At 46.3% G+C, this 18,462-nt stretch overlaps 1 protein-coding gene across 1 annotated transcript in view; it reads left to right on the top strand.

The window, feature by feature from the left end:
- The first annotated feature begins 463 nt into the window (after positions 1-463).
- LOC124594638 overlaps positions 464-18,462 on the top strand; it is a 99,920-nt gene continuing 81,921 nt past the window's right edge. Inside the window, exon 1 of the mRNA XM_047133005.1 lies at positions 464-958. Coding sequence (XP_046988961.1) covers positions 464-958 — 495 coding nt within the window. The remainder of the gene's footprint in view (positions 959-18,462) is intronic.

The following is an 18,462-nucleotide window of genomic DNA, read 5'->3' as shown; positions in this document are numbered from 1 at the left end:
GATTTTAATTCCTACTCCAAATTTTTCTTTTGTTTCCTTTACTGCTTGCTCAGTATACAGATTGAATAACATCGGGGATAGGCTGCAACCCTGTCTCACTCCCTTCATAAACCACTGCTTCTCTTTCATGCCCCTTGACTCGTATAACTGCCATCTGGTTTCTGTACAAATTGTAAATAGTCTTTCGCTCCCTTTATTTTACACCTGCCACCTTCAGAATTTGAAAGGAAGTTAAAGTACTTCGAAAATTTGGCCCTCGATTTGTCAGAAAGCCCAGAGACAAATTTATTTTGACTTTTCCAGTGAAGTTTCAGGGAAATCGGGTTATGGCACTTGGGGTGTTATCCTGGCCAGCTTAGTTCCCCAAGCTACGACTTAGTCGGGCCTCAGGCCGGCCCTGCTGACACTGCATACAGAATGCGCAACTGAAATGTGTGCTGATAAGTGCTCTGTCTTTACAGGGATGCCGAAGAACCGTCGAAGCAGATCCGAAGATACAACGGCGGATTGGGAGTCTTCCCAACTGTGTTATGAAAATTTTCCACACTACGAAGGAATAAAAAAAGAGGTGAAAGAAGAACTTACCAACGTGACTGCAAATAGGGACTTTGCAAGGCTTTTAACACTTCTTATTCCTTCAACAACGAGTATATGGCTCCTGCTCTACAGCGCCAGTGAAGACTTCCTTCCACTAGGTCCGTTCAACTCGGACGCACCTGAAACTGTGTACGCCGAAGCAGAGGTGCCAGAGTGGCGTTCATGGAACTTTTCCAGCGAAATTCTCCTGGGCACCGGGAAGCACGACGAGTTCGCATCCATTGTTAAAGAACTGTGGAGCTCGTCGACTTTCGCAGAGTCGCTGGTTACAATCATTGGCAGCTGTCCAGAGTCGCAGTCGCCGCCCTCTCCCAGAGGACTGCTCACTCCTGGTGGTACTGAAGACACAGCTGAGCCCAGGGTAAGCTTCCAAAGTCGCCAACTTCCTGATCTAGCCACTTCACAAGTTTCTCGAGAAAGTAACACTCTCGTGTCTGCACCCTTGTTCAGACAGCCTATCTAAATCTACATCCGTATTCTGCAAACCACTGTGAAGTGCATGGCAGAGGGCACTTCCCATTTTACATGTTACTGGAGATGTTTAACTTTCTATTCACTTATGCAGTGGGAGAGAATGACTGCTTAAAGGCCTCTGTGCGCGCTATAATTAGAATTGACTAGTCTTTACGATCCCTTACAGCAGCTATACAATGAGGTAACAAAAGTCATGGTTTAGTTTAGTTATGTCATGTTCCGTAGATCATTTCCACGATTATTTTATCGATATGACGTGGAACAAGTCACATTACAAGATATACAGGGTGTTACAAAAAGGTACGGCCAAGCTTTCAGGAAACATCCCTCACACACAAATAAAGAAAAGATGTTACGTGGACATGTGTTCGGAAACGCTTAATTTCCATGTTAGAGTTCATTTTAGTTTCGTCAGGATCTACTGTACTTCCTCGATTCACCACCAGTTGGCCCAATTGAAGGAAGGTAATGTTGAATCCGCACGCAATTGTGCAATCACGTCATCAACACAGATTTTCTGTGAACGTTTGGGCAGGCATTGTTGGTGATGTCTTGATTGGGCCCCATGTTCTTCCACCTACGCTCAATGGAGCACTTTATCATGATTTCATACGTGATACTCTACCTGTGCTGCTGGAACATGTGCCTTTACAAGTACGACACAACATGTGGTTCATGCACATTTCAGTCGAAGTGTTCGTACGCTTCTCAACAACAGATTCGGTGACCGATGGATTGGTAGAGGCGGACCAATTCCATGGCCTCCACGCTCTCCTGACCTCAACCCTCTAGACTTTCATTTATGGGGGCATTTGAAAGCTCTTGTCTACGCAACCTCGGTACCAAATGTAGAGACTCTTCGTGCTCATATTGTGGACGGCTGTGATACAATACGCCATTCTCCAGGGCTGCATCAGAGCATCAGGGATTCCAAGCGACGGAGGATGGATGCACGTATCCTCGCTAACGGAGGACATTTTGAACATTTCCTGTAACAAAGTGTTTGAAGTCACGCTGGTACGTTCTGTTGCTGTGTGTTTCCATTCCATGATTAATGTGATTTGAAGAGAAGTAATAAAATGAGCTCTAACATGGAAAGTAAGCGTTTCCGGACACAAGTCCACATAACATATTTTCTTTGTGTGTGAGGAATGTTTCCTGAAAGTTTGGCCGTACCTTTTTGTAACACCCTGTATATATATATATATATATATATATATATATATATATATATATATATACACACACACACACACAAATAAATAGTGCTAATATTAATATTACTGAAATTTTTAGTTATACATATGCAACTACATTTAGAGGTACAATTTTTTTTCTTACCAGTTCTGAAACAGAAACTTGTCCATGGAATAGAAGGAGATATCCAAACGAAATGATTTTAAGCTAAGTTTAAAACTTGATCTGCTACCTGCCAGACACTTTATGTTGTTGGGCAAATGATGAAAGATTTTTGTTGCTGAATAATGTACTCCTTTTTGAGCAACTGACAGCTTCAATAACTGATAGGAAAGGTCATTTTTCCCTCTAGTGTTGTACGTATGAACATCACTGTTCTTCGCAAATTCAGATGGATTATATATGACGAATTTCATTAGCGAATATATGTACTCTGATGGTGCGGTTAAAATATCTAACTCCTCGAATAGGTGCCTACATGACGTTCTTGAGTGAACACCACTAATTATTCTCACTGCTCTCTTTTGTGCAATCAATACTTTATGTCTAAGTGGTGAGTTACCCAAGAAATCTATTCCATAAGACATTATTTAGTGGAAATATGCAAAGTACGTTAGGAGGCTGATGTACTTATTACCAAGACTAGCGATTATACGAAGAGCGAAAGAAGCTGAACTTAATTGTTTGAGAAGTGCAGTAATATGCTTCTTCCAGTTCAAGTTCTCATCAATGTGAACACCCAAAAATTTGGAGAAATCTACCCTGTTAACTGAGCCCTGTTCATATGCTGCATCAATTGTCGGTATGACTCTATTCAGTGTACAGAATTGGACATAGCGAGTTTCTTTCAAAATTAAGGGAGAGTCCATTTTCTGAGAACCACTTAATTATTCTTTGAAAGACATCCTTAACAATATCTTCAGCTGCTTTTTCTGGAATGGGATTTGTTATAACACTCGTGCCATCTGCAAAAAGTACTAGTTCTGCTTGCTGAACGTTAAGTGAGATGTCATTTAAATGAATGAGGAACAGCAGAGGACTGAAAATTGAACCCTGTGGGACTCCCTTTGTGATCCCCCCATTCACTAGAATTTACCACCCTCCCAACATTATTTGTGTTATTCAGCACAACGTTTTGCTTTCTGTTCATTAAGTATGATTCAAACCAGTTGTGTGTATAGCCTTCAATTCCACAAAACCTGAGTTTTTATAAGAGTGTGACATGATCCACATGCATTGGAAAGATCACAAAAAATACCAACTGGAGATAATTTGTTATTTAGGGCTTGTACAATTTGATGAGTAAATGTGTAGATAGCATTCTCAGTCGAATAACCCTTCTGGAATCCGAACTGTGGCATGCTAAGTAAATTATTTTGAATACTCTTGAATACATAACTTTTTCGAATATCTTAGAACATGAAGTCAGCAATGAGATTGGTCTTTAATGATTTAAGTCACTCTTGTCCCCTTTGTTATGAAGAGGTTTGACAGTTGCGTATTTTAATCTGTCTGGAAAAATTCCCTGTGCCAGCGAAGCATTACATACATCACTAAGGACTCCACTTATTAAATTAGAACAACACTTCAAAATTCTGTTAGGGACTGCATCAACACCACGTGAGCTCTTGTTTTTCAGTCTATTTATAATTCCCTTAATTTCAGTGGAGGATGTTGGTGCTATTTTTAAAGGCCCAAAATCCTGGGGAATGACATTTTTAACATATTTTTTTGCTTCTTCAAATGAACCCTTTAACCTTATTTTTGCAGCTACAGTCCGAAAATGATTGTTTAAAGTACTTGCAACATGTGAATTATGACTCACAACATCATCTTTTAGCTTTATTGCTATGGTATGCTGTGCACTGTCAGACTGCCCCGTCTCCTGTATGACAATATTCAATATTGGAGACGAGGTACTGGCAGAAGTAAAGCTGTGAGGAGGGGGCGTGAGTCGTGCTTGGGTAGCTCAGTTGGCAGAGGACTTGCCCGCGAAAGGTCCCGAGTTCGAGTCTCGGTCCGGCACACAGTTTTAATCTGCCAGGAAGTTTCAGTATTCCATATAGTTTTAATCTTATTATTCGCATTATTAATTTCTTCTCGACTTATAAACGACCTTCCTTAAAACATTGCAGTATCTTTTGTAGTAAGCAAGTATCATCGGATCCTGGCTTATTCTGGCCTGTCCATATATTTCCCTCTTCCTCTTACACGTTATCTTAATTCCCTTGGTAATCCATTGTTTACTTGACTTTGTAATGCCTTTTTTGGATAACGTCTCAGGAAGGCAACACTCAAATATTGAGGCTTACGGTAGAATATATTGAATTTTGGATAGCGATGTGCACATTACAGATGGCGGTAGTATCGTGCACACAAGGTATAAAAGGGCATTGGCTGAGCTGTCATTTTTAGTCAGATGATACATGTGAAAAAGGTTTCCGCACGACGGGAGTTAACAGACTTTCAGCGCGGAATGGTAGTCTGAGCTAGAGGTATGGGACATTCCATTTCAGATATCGTTAGGGAGTTCAGTGTTCCAAGATTCAGAGTGTCAATAGTGTGCCGAGAATGCCAGCCTTCACGCATTACCTGTCACCAATGGCAACTTGGTGGCCGACGGCCTTCACTTAACGACCGAGAGCAGCGACGTTTGCGCAGAGTTGTTGTGGTGTCTAGGAAGCCTGCACAGTCGGATGGCTAGACAAACAATCAAACCAATCGTTTTAATGAGTTTTATTACGAAAAGAAAATTGCAGTACTCAACTTTTGCAATTACACAGGTGTGTCGCAAACAAGGGCGACATACAAAATTAATAATCTTCTTCAGTATAAACAATCCCATGCTACATAGAAAGTACAAGCAAGGTATCTAGCGTTGACGCTGCTGTTGAAGCCACTAGTCTTGAAGCTGCTATTGAACTGGGCCGTCAGCGTCGCTCTTCACCTAGGGGTCACAGCTGTCGCGTTGTCGTCCTGGAGGGAGGTCCGGTCAGCGAGCAATTGACTGACTCCTTCTCACAGCCATTTCTTCGCTATCATTCCCGACAGGCGTGCCGGCGCTTTACTTTTCGCCGTAACGGGTGTCATTGCTAACAGACAACTGCGCGAAATAACCGCAAAAATCTATGTGGGACGTGCGACGAATGTACCTTGTAACCTCCCAACAGTTTAATTCCGTAACCACGGAATAAATCGTGACTAACCTCCCAATGAAAATGTGACTCATATATAACCTGCCAATAATTAACTGACTGTGGACCTAAACTGGCAAATCTGGACGTCAGCAGTGCAGAGCAAATACGGAGACTTACAAGCAGTCGTTCTTCCCACGCACAATTCGTGAATGGAACAGGGAAGGGGGGATCAGATAGTGGTACAATAAGTACCCTCCGCCACACACCGTAAGGTGGCTCGCGGAGTATAGATGTAGATGTAGATGTAGATGCTGCGTCATGGCCCTGAAAAATCATTCTGAATAAATTGAAAATTCTTACCCCAATGAAGTCGCCGGATAACGCGTATATATCTGCTCCTATAAGAAAATTTCCTGGCACAGCCCAGTGCAAATGCTGGCCGCTAGATTTGTCATATATAAAAAGAAACAACTGATTTTTCTTTACGGTAATCGGGATGACCATGGATAGGAGAAATTACTAAAATCTTTAAATTCAGATGAAGTATTGTCAAAAGCTAATTTTATAAGAAAGATTATTATTAAAAGTTTTTTTTTAAAAAAAAGAACATTTACATGGGACTTGATGTAACAATAGCACAAAATCAGTTGTTAAAAAAATGGCTCTGAGCACTATGGGACTTAACTTCTGAGGTCATCAGCCCCCTAGAACTTAGAACTACTTAAACCTAACTAACCTAAGGACATCACACACATCCATGCCCGAGGCAGGATTCGAACCTGCGACGGTAGCGGTAGCGCGGTTCCACACTGTAGCGCCCAGAACCGCTCGGCCACTCCGGCCGGCAAAATCAGTTGTTACAAATAACATATGTGCGCTGCTATAAATAGTAATTTTTGGTTTTACCTTATACTACATCGCTTAGGCACCGCCACCGCTCTCTACGACCGGCCTTCGCAATTCCAAATAAGATACAACTGCTCTCTGTGAGCTATACATCTTGACAACTGCTCTCTAAGAGCCACCTGACCCAACCGCCCGACTGCGAGCTACTACTCCTACTACTACTACTACAACCGACACTGCTCTCTGGTCTGCGATTCTATTGTAGCATACATACCACAGGCAGCGCATGAGCGATCCATCGAAGTTACATCTGCTCGAGTGCGCTAGCAATAAATTCCTTAGTCATGGACCTCTTACAGTCAATTATGACAGCGCGGCGAAATTTGGCGTTAATGGTCTACGACAGCAGACGATCGCCGCGAGTGCCTTTGCTAATAGCACCACATTGCCTACAGTGTCTCTCCTGGGATCATAACTATATCGATCGGATGAGTCCTGATTTCGGTTGGTAAGAGCTTATGGCAGGGTTCGAATGTGGCGTAGACCCACAAAGCCATGAACCCAAGTTGTCAACAAGGCACTGTGCAAGCTGGTGGTGGCTCCATAACGGCGTGGGCTGTATTTACATGGACTTGACTGCGACCTCTGGTCCAACTGAACCGATCCTTGACTGGGAATGGTTGCGTTCGGATACTTGGAGTCCATTTGCAGCCACTTCATGTACCAAAACAGCGAAGGAATTTTTATAGACGACATAATTGTTCGCGATTGGTTTGAGGAACGTTCTAGACAATTCGAGCGAATTATTTGGCCACCAAGATCGCCCGACATGAATCACATCGAACATTTTATGGGACGTAATCTAGAGGTCAGTTTGGGCACAGATCCAGCACCGGCAAACACTTTCGCAATTATGGGCGTACATAGAGGCAGTATGTCTCAGTATTTCTGCAGGGTTCTTCCAAAGACTTAATTGAATCCATGCTACGTCGAGTTGCTGCGCTAAGCCGGAGAAAAGGAGATCCTACACGATATTAAGAGGTATCCATGACTTTTGTCAACTCGCTGTGCGTTGGCGACTGTAATATATTTCCAGATTCATCACTTGAAGTTGGCTCTTGAAATTCACTAAGTATACTACTGCCCATTAAAATTGCTACACCAAGAAGAAATGCAGATAAACAGGTATTCATTGGAAAAATATATTATACTACAACTGACATGTGATTACATTTTCACACAATTTGGGTGCATACCTCCTGAAAAATCAGTACCCAGAACAACCACCTCTGGCCGTAATAACGGCCTTGATACGCCTGGGCATTGAGTCAAACAGAGCTTGGATGGCGTGTACAGGTACAGTTGCCCATGCAGCTTCAACACGATACCACAGTTCATCAAGAGTAGTGACTGGCGTATTGTGACGAGCCAGTTGCTCGGCCACCAGTTAGCAGACGTTTTAAATTGGTGAGAGATCTGGAGAATGTGCTGGCCAGGGCAGCAGTCGAACATTTTCTGTATCCAGGAAGGGCCGTACAGGACCTGCAACATGCGGTCGTGCATTATCCTGGTGAAATGTAGGGTTTCGCAGGGATCGAATGAAGGGGAGAGCCACGGGTCATAACACATCTGAAATGTAACGTCCGCTGTTCAAAATGCCGTCAATGCGAACAAGAGGTGACCGAGACGTGTAACCAATGGCACCACATACCATCACGCCGGGTGATATGCCAGTATGGCGATGACGAATACACGCTTCAAATGTGCGTTGACCACAATGTCACCAAACATGGATGCGACCATCATGATGCTGTAACCAGAACCTGGATTGATTTGAAAAAATGACGTTTCGCCATTCGTGCACCTAGGTTTGTCGTTGAGTACACCATCGCAGGCGCTCCTGTCTGTGATGCAGCGTCAAGGGTAACCGCAGCCATGGTCTCCGAGCCGATAGTCCATGCTGCTGCAAACGTCGTCGAACTGTTCATGCAGATGGTTGTTGTCTTGCAAACGTCCCCATCTGCTGACTCAGGGATCGAGACGTGGTTGCACGATCCGTTACAGCCATGCGGATAAGATGCCTGTCATCTCGACTGCTAGTGACACGAGGCCGTTGGAATCCAGCACGGCGTTCCGTATTACTACCCTCCTGAACCCACCGATTCCATATTCTGCCAACAGTCATTGGATCTCGACCAACGCGAGCAGCAATGTCGCGATACGATAAACCGCAATCGCGATAGGCTACAATCCGACCTTTATCAAAGTCGGAAACGTGATGGTACGCATTTCTCCTCTTTACACGAGTCATCACAACAACGTTTCACCAGGCAACGCCGGTCAACTGCTGTTTGTGTATCAGAAATCGGTTGGAAACTTTCATATAAGCACGTTGCAGGTGTCGCCTCCGGCGCCAACCTTTTGTGAATGCTCTACATCTACATACATACTCTCCAATCCACCATACGGTGCGTGGCGAAGGGTACCTCGTACCACAACTAGCATCTTCTCTCCCTGTTCCACTTCCAAACAGAAGGAGGGAAAAATGACGGCCTATATGCCCCTGTACGAACCCTAATCTCTCTTATCTTATCTTTGTGGTCTTTTAGCGAAATATAAGTTGGCGGCAGTAAAATTGTACTGCAGCCAGCCTCAAATGCTGGTTCTCTAAATTTCCTCAGTAGCGATTCACGAAAAGAACGCCTCCTTTCCTCTAGAGACTCCCACCCGAGTTCCTGAAGCATTTCCGTAACACTCGCTTGATGATCAAACCTACCAGTAACAAATCTAGCAGCCTGCCTCTGAATTGCTTCTAAGTCCTCCCTCAATCCGACCTGATAGAGATCCCAAACGCTCGACCAGTACTCAAGAATAGGTCGTATTAGTGTTTTATAAGCGGTCTCCCTTACAGATGAACCACATCTTCCCAAAATTCTACCAATGAACCGAAGACGACTATCCGCCTTCCCCACAACTGCCATTACATGCTTGTCCCACTTCATATCGCTCTGCAATGTTACGCCCAAATATTTAATCGACGTGACTGTGTCAAACGCTACACTACTAATGGAGTATTCAAACATTACGGGATTCTTTTTCGTATTCATCTGCATTAGTTTACATTTATCTATATTTAGAGTTAGCTGCCATTCTTTACACCAATCACAAATTCTGTCCAAGTCATCTTGTAGCCTCCTACAGTCACTCAACGACGACACCCTCCCGTACACCACAACATCATCAGCAAACAGCCGCATATTGCTATCCACCCTATCCAAAAGATCATTTATGTAGATAGAAAACAACAGCGGATCTACCACACTTCCCTGGGGCACTCCAGATGATATCCTCACCTCCGATGAACACTCACCATTGAGGACAACGTACTGGGTTCTATTACTTAAGAAGTCTTCGAGCCAGTCACATATTTGGGAATCAATCCCATGTGCTCGTACCTTAGTTAGAAGTCTGCAGTGGGGCACCGAGTCAAACGGTTTCCGGAAGTCAAGGAATATGGCACCCGTCTGATACCCTTCATCCATGGTTCGCAAGATATCATGTGGAAAAAAGGGCGAGTTGCGTTTCGCAGGAGCGATGCTTTCTAAAGCCGTGCTGACGCATGGACAGCAACTTCTCTGTCTCAAGGAAATTCATTATATTCGAACTGAGAATATGTTCGAGAATCCTGCAACAAACCGATGTTAAGGATATTAGTCAGTAATTTTGAGGATCCGTCCGTCTACCCTTCTTATATACAGGCGTCACCTGCGCTTTTTTCCAGTCGCTCGGGACTTTACGTTGGGCAAGAGATTCGCGATAAATGCAACCTATGCAAGGATGCTCTGAAAAGCTAATCATTTGCATATCACAGCATCTTCCTGTCGGTTAAATTTCGCGTCTGTACCACGTCATCTTCGTGGTGTAGCAATATTAATGGCCAGTAGTATAGAATAGACGCAGAATATCTCCAGGCGGTTACCACTTTAGTATGTTCGGCGCCACTGTGACGTTATCCTACAGGTCAAACAAACGTATGACCATTCGAGCTGCCCTTCTTTCTAACTTTCAATATCCCCTGTTACTCCTATTTGGTTTGAGTTGCATACGCTTGAGCAGTTTTACAGAATGGATCGCACGGGTGTTATGTAAGTAGTCTCAGATACCGATTTCATTTCCATAGTATTCTACCAATGAACCGAAGTCTGCCACCCACTGTACCTATGACTGAACCTGGGTGATCGTTCCATTTCATATCTCTTCAAATTGTTACACCTAGCTATTTGTATGAGTTGACTGATTCCAACTGTAACTCACTGACGTTGTAGTCATTAAGATGTTACGTTTTTTTTTTTCGTTTTATAGAGTGGAACCGCTTATATTTCTAAACCTTTGAAGCAAGTTGGCAATCTTTGTAGCACTTTGAAATCTTGTTACGATCCGAGTGGATATTTGCGTAGCTTCTCTCAGATAGCACTTAATTATACATAACTGTATCATCTCCGAAAAGCCTGAAGTTAATATTATCTGCAAGGTCATTAATATATAACATGAACAGCAAGGGCCCCAACACACTTCCATGGGGGTATACCTGATGTTATTTCTACATCTGTCGATGACTCTCCATAAGCGCCGCGCGTTATTAGCCGAGCGGTCTGAGGCGCTGCAGTCATGGACTGTGGAGGTTCGAGTCCTCCCTCGGGCATGGGTGTGTGTGCTTGTCCTTAGGATAATTTAGGTTAGGTAGGCTGTAGGTTTAGAGACTGATGACCTTAGCAGTTAAGTCCCATAAGATTTCACACATATTTTTGACTCTCCATAAGAGATACGAGGGTGCGCTGAAAAGCAGGGCCTCCGAATTGTTTATCTGAAAACTCCTAGAACTTTTTAAATAAAACTAATGTTATTAACATTGCACATCTTTATTCTTCATGTCTACATATTTATTTTACAACATAGTTACGTTGGCCTCGAACACATTTCTCCCAACGAGAGACCAGTTTGTTGATACCGTCACTGCAGGATGTTTGACTTTGTTGGCGGAACCACAACGTCACCTGTGCTTGCACCGCTTCATCACTATGAAAGTGAAGTTCTCTAAGGTGTCCTTTAAGTTTTGGAAACCCAAGAAAATCGGATGGGGCCAAGTCGGCAGTGTGTGAGGATAATTGATGACAGGGAACCCAGGGCTTCGGGCTGCTGCGGATGTCTCAGTGCTCGCGTGCGGTCTGGAATTGTTACCGCGAAGGAGAGGGTGCTCTACGTGTAGACAAACTCTTCGAATTCGAAACGCGATTACAGCACGCTTTCTCACGCACCGACACAGTTACGTTAACACTGCCATGTTACACGCTACAGTTAGGAGCAGAGGGCTGTGAATATGTAGACGTGAAGAATAAAGACGTAGATCTTTAATAACGTTCGATTTATTTAAAAAGCTTTAAGAATTTTTACATAAAAATTCGGAGACACTACTTTTCAGTGCCCCATCGTTATATGTTGCATCTTCTCTACCAAGGAAACTTCAATCCTGTTAGACATTTCGATTGATACCGAATACGGTCGTACTTTCAATAACAAACATTTGTCTGGTACTGAGTTCAAAATGGTTCAAATGGCTCTGAGCACTATGGGACTCAACTGCTGAGGTCATTAGTCCCCTAGAACTTAGAACTAGTTAAACCTAACTAACCTAAGGACATCACAAACATCCATGCCCGAGGCAGGATTCGAACCTGCGACCGTAGCGGCCTTGCGGTTCCAGACTGCAGCGCCTTTAACCGCACGGCCACTTCGGCCGGCTCTGGTACTGAGTCAAAGGCTTTTCGGAAGTTGAGAAATAGTGCATCTTCCATTACTGCACTGATTCATCGCTTTCCGGATATCATGTGAGAAAAGCTTGAATTGGGTTTCACGTGATCGATCTCTTCCGAGGACGTAGTTCTGTTCGAGATACCTCATTCCAGTTGAGCTCAGAAAATGTTCTAAAATTTTACAGTAAATGGATGTCAAGGATGTGGGACCGTAGTTGTGGCACTCTTAGTTATTGCTGGATACTGCTGCCTTCACTATAAAAATGATCTCCGTAGTGTCTGATAGTGGAATGTGAAGGTGTGTTAACTTTTTTTTTTATTTTTTAATTTTTTATTATTATTTTTTTTTACTTTCGTTCTACTGTGTCGTCCTCCCAGGGGGTCCACACTCATTTTGTGGGTACGTCTGTGGCGCGCACGGAGCACCGAGCTATTCCAGTCTCCTTTCCTTTCCAGGCTGCATTACCATCCCTGTTCCTCTCCCTCCCTATCCTTACTCCTTTGTTCCGGCCCCTCTTTTCCCTCTTAGTGGACTTCTTTATGTCGGCCTGGGTATCCTTCTGGCTTTGTTTTGGTCTGTGCTATTGTTTACGTTGCTGTTTCCATCTCCTTTTCGGCGTTTTTGGTCCCCTTGGGGTTTGACCTCCATTCCCAAAATTTTCCATTCAGTGTGAGCCATCTGGCGATGAACTCCATATCTACTTTCATGGTGCAGGTTCCTCTGCCCCTCCCCTTTCCTTTTGCACCCTGGCCCCCCTCCTGCTAGGTCACCTGCACGGTAGCCAGTCCGTGTGGTGCGGCTGTTAAGCACTCAATTGGCTGAGCCTCTGAAGCCACAGGGATCACATTGCTAGTACCTGAGCTGTTAACGCTACCTGGATGCCCAGGAGTCGATGTTCATCACTTTGGGGCACCAGAACTCACAGCAATGGCCGCTGTGCCAAACAGCCCTTGCTGTGGTTGGGTGACGGCCACGAGGTGAGCCCCTGATCGGAGTGGGTGGGACTAGGGCAGACGCCTTGCGCATGAAGCGACAAAAGCTTCACCATCGTGGCCATTCTCTGGCTGTCTCTAAGAGTGGTAGCAGATGTGACGCTCCTTCTTCTGATCCTTCGGCCCTCCCCTCCCTGGCCACCCCCCTGGGAGGAGGGTCAAGCTCGCCGGCTTGGGTTGAAACCTTTCCCTCGGTACCTGCTTTGTACCAGGACGGATGGCGAAAGTTTTGCCACGACCAAGCCTTTGTTTTTCATGGAGACAATTGAAGATAAGTGTGGCGAAGTGGAATCGATGAGTAAAATGCGGTCCGGTGCTTTGCTCATAAAGACATCTTCTGCTGCCCAATCTGACGCCCTGTGTGCTTGTGACCATCTTGGTGACGTCCCAGTCTCCGTCACGCCCCACCAATATTTGAACTCAGTACAGGGCACTATTTTCCTCTGAGATCTTCTTCTCCAAACTGACGAGGAGCTCTGTGCTAACATCGAGTAGCGAGGAGATCCGTACTAACCTCGAGCGGCGTGGGGTTTGTTTTATCTGCCGTGTGCAGCGAGGCCCTCTAAACAATTGCACCGCTACGGGCGCCTTTATCCTGGCCTTCGAGGAGGATGTCCTCCCAGAGAAGGTCAAGGTAATGGTGTATCGGTGTCATGTGAAACCTTATATTCCACCACCGATGAGATGCTTTAAATGCTTTTGGACACGTCTTCCCATTGCACCACTGATCCCCTCTGCAGTGACTGTGGGTACCTGCTCCATGAGGGGAGTGCCTCCCACCAGTGTATGTAAGTTGTCATGGACAGCATTCTGCATGCTCGCCTGTATGCCTGGTGTTTGTGAAGGGAAGAAGGATTCAAGAGTACAAAACCTTAGATCGGCTCACATACACTAAGGCTCATCAACTGTATGACCGGCTCCATCCTGTGTCTATGTGTTCTACTTTTGCTTCCATTACCTCTATTCTCCCTCCTACCACCTCCTCTTCCCAGCCCCACCCCATTCGCCCCATGCCTTCAGCCTCCCTCTCCCACTCCCCCTCCCTCTCGCCATCAGTGCCCATACTCACCCTTTCGGGTGCTGCTCCCCCCCCCCCCCCCCCCCCCAGAGAAGTGCTCCCCTCCTCTGGTGGCCGTCGGTACTTGAGCTCCCTCCCAGGACTCCCCTTCCCGGCACCCCCCTGAAAGGCGATCTACTGCTCCACATCGGCAGCGCAATCCGCGGCCAGTGGGCACCAAGATTGCCTGATGTAATTCTGTGCCCACCCTCTCTGAAGTCTGCCCTTCTCTTCCTTCCCAAGGGAAGAAGCAGAAATGCAAGAACAAGGGCAAGGCCCCTCTGGTACCCCCTGAGGTGCAGACTTCCTCTCCTCCAGTCAATGAACCAACAGAGTCTGACCCCACCTATATGGATATTACCCCATCCTTATCAGTGATGGATGGCGACTCAGTGGCGTGACCAACTCCAGTCCCTGCGCTTCCCCTTTGGACTCCGGCTTGAGAATCCTCCAGTGGAATTGTAATGGGTATTTGCGTCACCTTCCAGAGTTGCAGCCCCTTCTTTCCTTCTACTCTGCCGCTTGTATTACGCTCCAGGAGACCCATTTTGTCAATTCTTATTCACCCACCCTTCGTGGCTTCCATGCTTTCTGTCGGAACTGAATTGGCCCTTTGTGGGCCTCTGGTGGTGTTTGCATTTTGGTCCGCAAGGACATTGTTAGTAAACAGGTTCCCCTCCATACCACTCTGGGAGCCATTGCTGTCAATCTGGCCAATCACAATCTGTAATCTCTGCCTCCCACCTGAAAGGCTGCCCACAAGCCATGCCCACACCACCCTTCTTCAACAACTCACTTCTCCCTTCTTGCTATTAGGGGACTTTAATGCCCACACTTTAGTGTGGCGCATGGCATTTTCTCTATCATTGACCTCTCCATCTGCAGTCCCAGCCTTATTCCCTCCATTCAGTGGGGAGTCCACAATGACTTATGTGACAGTGACCATTATCCGATTGTTTTGATCTTCCTTCAGTGTCCCTTACTCTGTCACACGCCCAGGTGGGCCATATCTAAGGCTGAATAGGGTGCCTTCTCCTCTGCTCCCATCCTCCCTGTATTGCCACACGACAGTGTTGATGAATCTACTCAGACTTTGACTGCTGCCATCCTTTCAGCAGCTGTTTCAGCAATCCCTTCTTCCTCAGGTTCCTACGTTGGAAGATGGTCCATTGGTGGACTCTGGAAATTGCTGCAGCCATAAAAGACCGCCGCCGTGCTCTTCAACACTTAAAGTGGCACGCTTCTACTGCTCTTCTTCTGGTCTTTAAACAACTCTGCGTCCGAGCCCGCTACCTAATCAAATTTCAGAAACGGATTTGCTGGGAACGATATGTAGCTGCCATCAGACCACACCCCCCTCTTCACAAGTCTGGGCGAAACACAGGCGAATTTTTGGCCACAGTCCTCCCACCAGGGCTGCAGGAATTTCTGTGCATGGAGTTGTCCTTACCAATCCGGACTTTGCAGCAGAAAATTTCGCTCAACACTTTGTTCAAGCTTCGGCATTGGCTCAGTATCTGCCCGCATTCCTCCTCCTGAAAGAGCACTTAGAACGACTGAATTTGTCTTTTGTTTCTCATTGCTCGGAGCCATATAATGCTCCATTCAGCGAGTGGGAATTTGCCAGCGCCCTCACCCTTTGTCCTGACATGGCTCCTGGACCGGATCAGATTTATAACCAAATGCTCCAACACTTATCGGTGGCTGGCCACCATCGTATACTGACCCTCTTCAACTGTCTGTGGAATGAGGGAGTCTTCCCTAGTCAGTGGCAGGAAAGCATTTTTGTTCCTGTGTTGAAGCCTGGGGGGAAGCCGCTTCTTCAGTTGGATAGCTACCGTCCATTTAGCCTTACTGAGACCCTCTGCGTCTGCAGCTCGTGGTCATGCAGTAGCGTTCTTGCTTCCCGCGCCCGGGTTCCCGGGTTCAGTTCCCAGCGGGGTCAGGGATTTTCTCTGCCTCGTGATGATTGGGTGTTGTGTGATGTCCTTAGGTTTGTTAGGTTTAAGTAGTTCTAAGTTCTAGGGGACTGATGACCATAGATGTTAAGTCCCATAGTGCTCAGAGCCAGACCCTCTGCAAGCACCTTGAACGCATGGTGAGTCAGCGGCTGTTTTGGATCCTTGAATCCCGCAACCTTTTGTCATCGAATCAAAGTGGTTTTCGCTGTGGATAACTTGGTGTACCTGGAGTCTGCTATCCAGTCCGCTTTTGCCCATCGGCGACACCTCCTTCTTTGTTCTGCATAAAGCCTATGACACCACCTGGCGCCACCACATCCTCACTACCCATCATGAGTTGGGTCTTCGTGGCGCTCTGCCCATTTTTATCCATAACTTCCTTTCTTGTCACTCTTTTCGGGTCCAAGTTGGCGGCTCCTACGACACTGCACATTGGCAAGAAAATGGGTTTCCACAGGGTTCTGTCCCAAGTGTCCCTTTCTTTCCCATAGCCATTAATGTTCTGGTGGCAGCTGTTGGGCCGACAGTGTCCCCCCTCTATGTATGCTGACGATTTTTGTATCTAACTCACTTCTTTTATAATGGACGCTGCAGAACGCCGTCTACAGGGGGCAATCTGCTGGGCACACTCATGGGCTCTCTCTCATGGCTTTCAGTTTTTGGCGGCCAAGACATGTGTCATGCATTTCTGCCATCGCCGTACAGTCTATCCCCATCTGGAACTGTTCCTCGATGGCCAGTCCCTTGAGGTAGTGGACACTCATCGCTTCTTGGGTCTGGTTTTTGATGCCCTGTTGACATGGTTCCCTCATCTTCACCAGCTGAAGAGGACGTGCTGATCCCATCTCTGGTGTCTATGCAATACCGCGTGGGGTGCAGACTGCTCTGTTCTCTGCGATTATATCAAGCATTGGTCCAGTCTCGTTTAGACTATGGAAGTCCTGTTTATGGTTCTGCGTCGCCTTCGACGCTGCAGATCCTAGAGCCCATCCACCACTGTGGAGTCTGACTTGAACTGGTGCCTTCTGGACTAGCCTTCTCGCTGAGGCATGGATTCCACCACTGCGAGTTTTGCGCCAACAGCTGATATCTTATGCGCTCTGCATTCGCTGCACCCAAAAGCACCCTAATTATGGTATCCTTTATCCAGACACAGAGATCAGCCTGCTGCAGCGGCGGCCACAATGTCAGCTAACCATGTCTGTCCGCATTCAATCGCTCTTTTCTGAGCTCCAGCAATTCCCTTCACCACCTGTCTTCTCTCCTCATGCACGTACCCCTCCTTGGTGCGTTTCTCGGCCACAGCTCTGTCTTGATCTCTCAATCGATTCAAAGGGTTCTGTCCCTCTGATGGCTCTTTGCCACCAATCCTACTGTCTCCTCAGTTCATTCCACAGCTCAGAAGTGATTTATACTGATGGCTCCATGGTTGCTGGCCGCACTGGTTTTGCTTACACCTATGCATGCTGCACATAACGTCGTTCCTTGCCCGATGGCTGTAGAGTTTTTATTGCAGAATTGGTAGCATCTTGCATGCACTAGACCATATCCGCTCCTGCTCAGGACTATCCTTCACTACCTGCAGTGACTCATTGAGCAGTTTGCACACTATCGGCCACTGCTTCCCTCACCACCCATTGGTCATCACTGTCTAGGACTCCCTTTCTCTCCTTGCTCAACATGGATGCTCGGTGGTTTTCATTTGGACCCCAGGTCATGTTGGGATTCCTGGCAATGTACTTGCTGATCGACTGGCTAAGTTAGCTACTGCCAGGCCATCTCTTGCTATTGGCATTCCGGAAATAGACCTTCGTTCAGCATTACATCATCAGCTTTTGGGCCTTTGGGGTGCAGAATGGCACACTCTTTCTTCCCCGGACAAGTTCAGAGTGATTAAGGATTCTGCAACTCCGTGCCAGTCCTCCTTCTGGGCCTCTCGTAGGGACTCTGTCATCCTATGCTGGCTCCACATCGCCCAACTTGGTTTACTCACTGTTATCTCCTCCATCGTGAGGATTGATGTTGACTGTGGCTCACATCTTATTGGGCTAACCCAACTTAGCCACCCTGCGACGGACTTTTAGCTTTCCAGACTCACTACCCCTGGTGTTGGGTGACAATGCCTCAATGGGGGATCTCGCTTTACATTTTATTCATGATAGGGGTTTTTATCGCTTTATTTAAGGGAGGGACCTTCCACCGTAGTGGTGAGTGAAGGGGATGGCAGGCCCTCTTGCTCCCCCCTTTGGCCTGACTGGATTGGCTTCGACTGGGCTTGGTGGTTCACCCCCGCCCTCTGCCTACCCACTCCTTTCCTTATGGGGTCTGTTATATCTTGAGCATCTCTCTTGTCTCCTGTGCTTCTTCCTTCACGCCCCTGTCATTAGTCA

This window comes from Schistocerca americana, chromosome 2 (assembly GCF_021461395.2).
Source record: "Schistocerca americana isolate TAMUIC-IGC-003095 chromosome 2, iqSchAmer2.1, whole genome shotgun sequence".
Lineage (NCBI taxonomy): Eukaryota > Metazoa > Arthropoda > Insecta > Orthoptera > Acrididae > Schistocerca > Schistocerca americana.
This window is presented reverse-complemented; position numbering and strand designations above follow the sequence as displayed.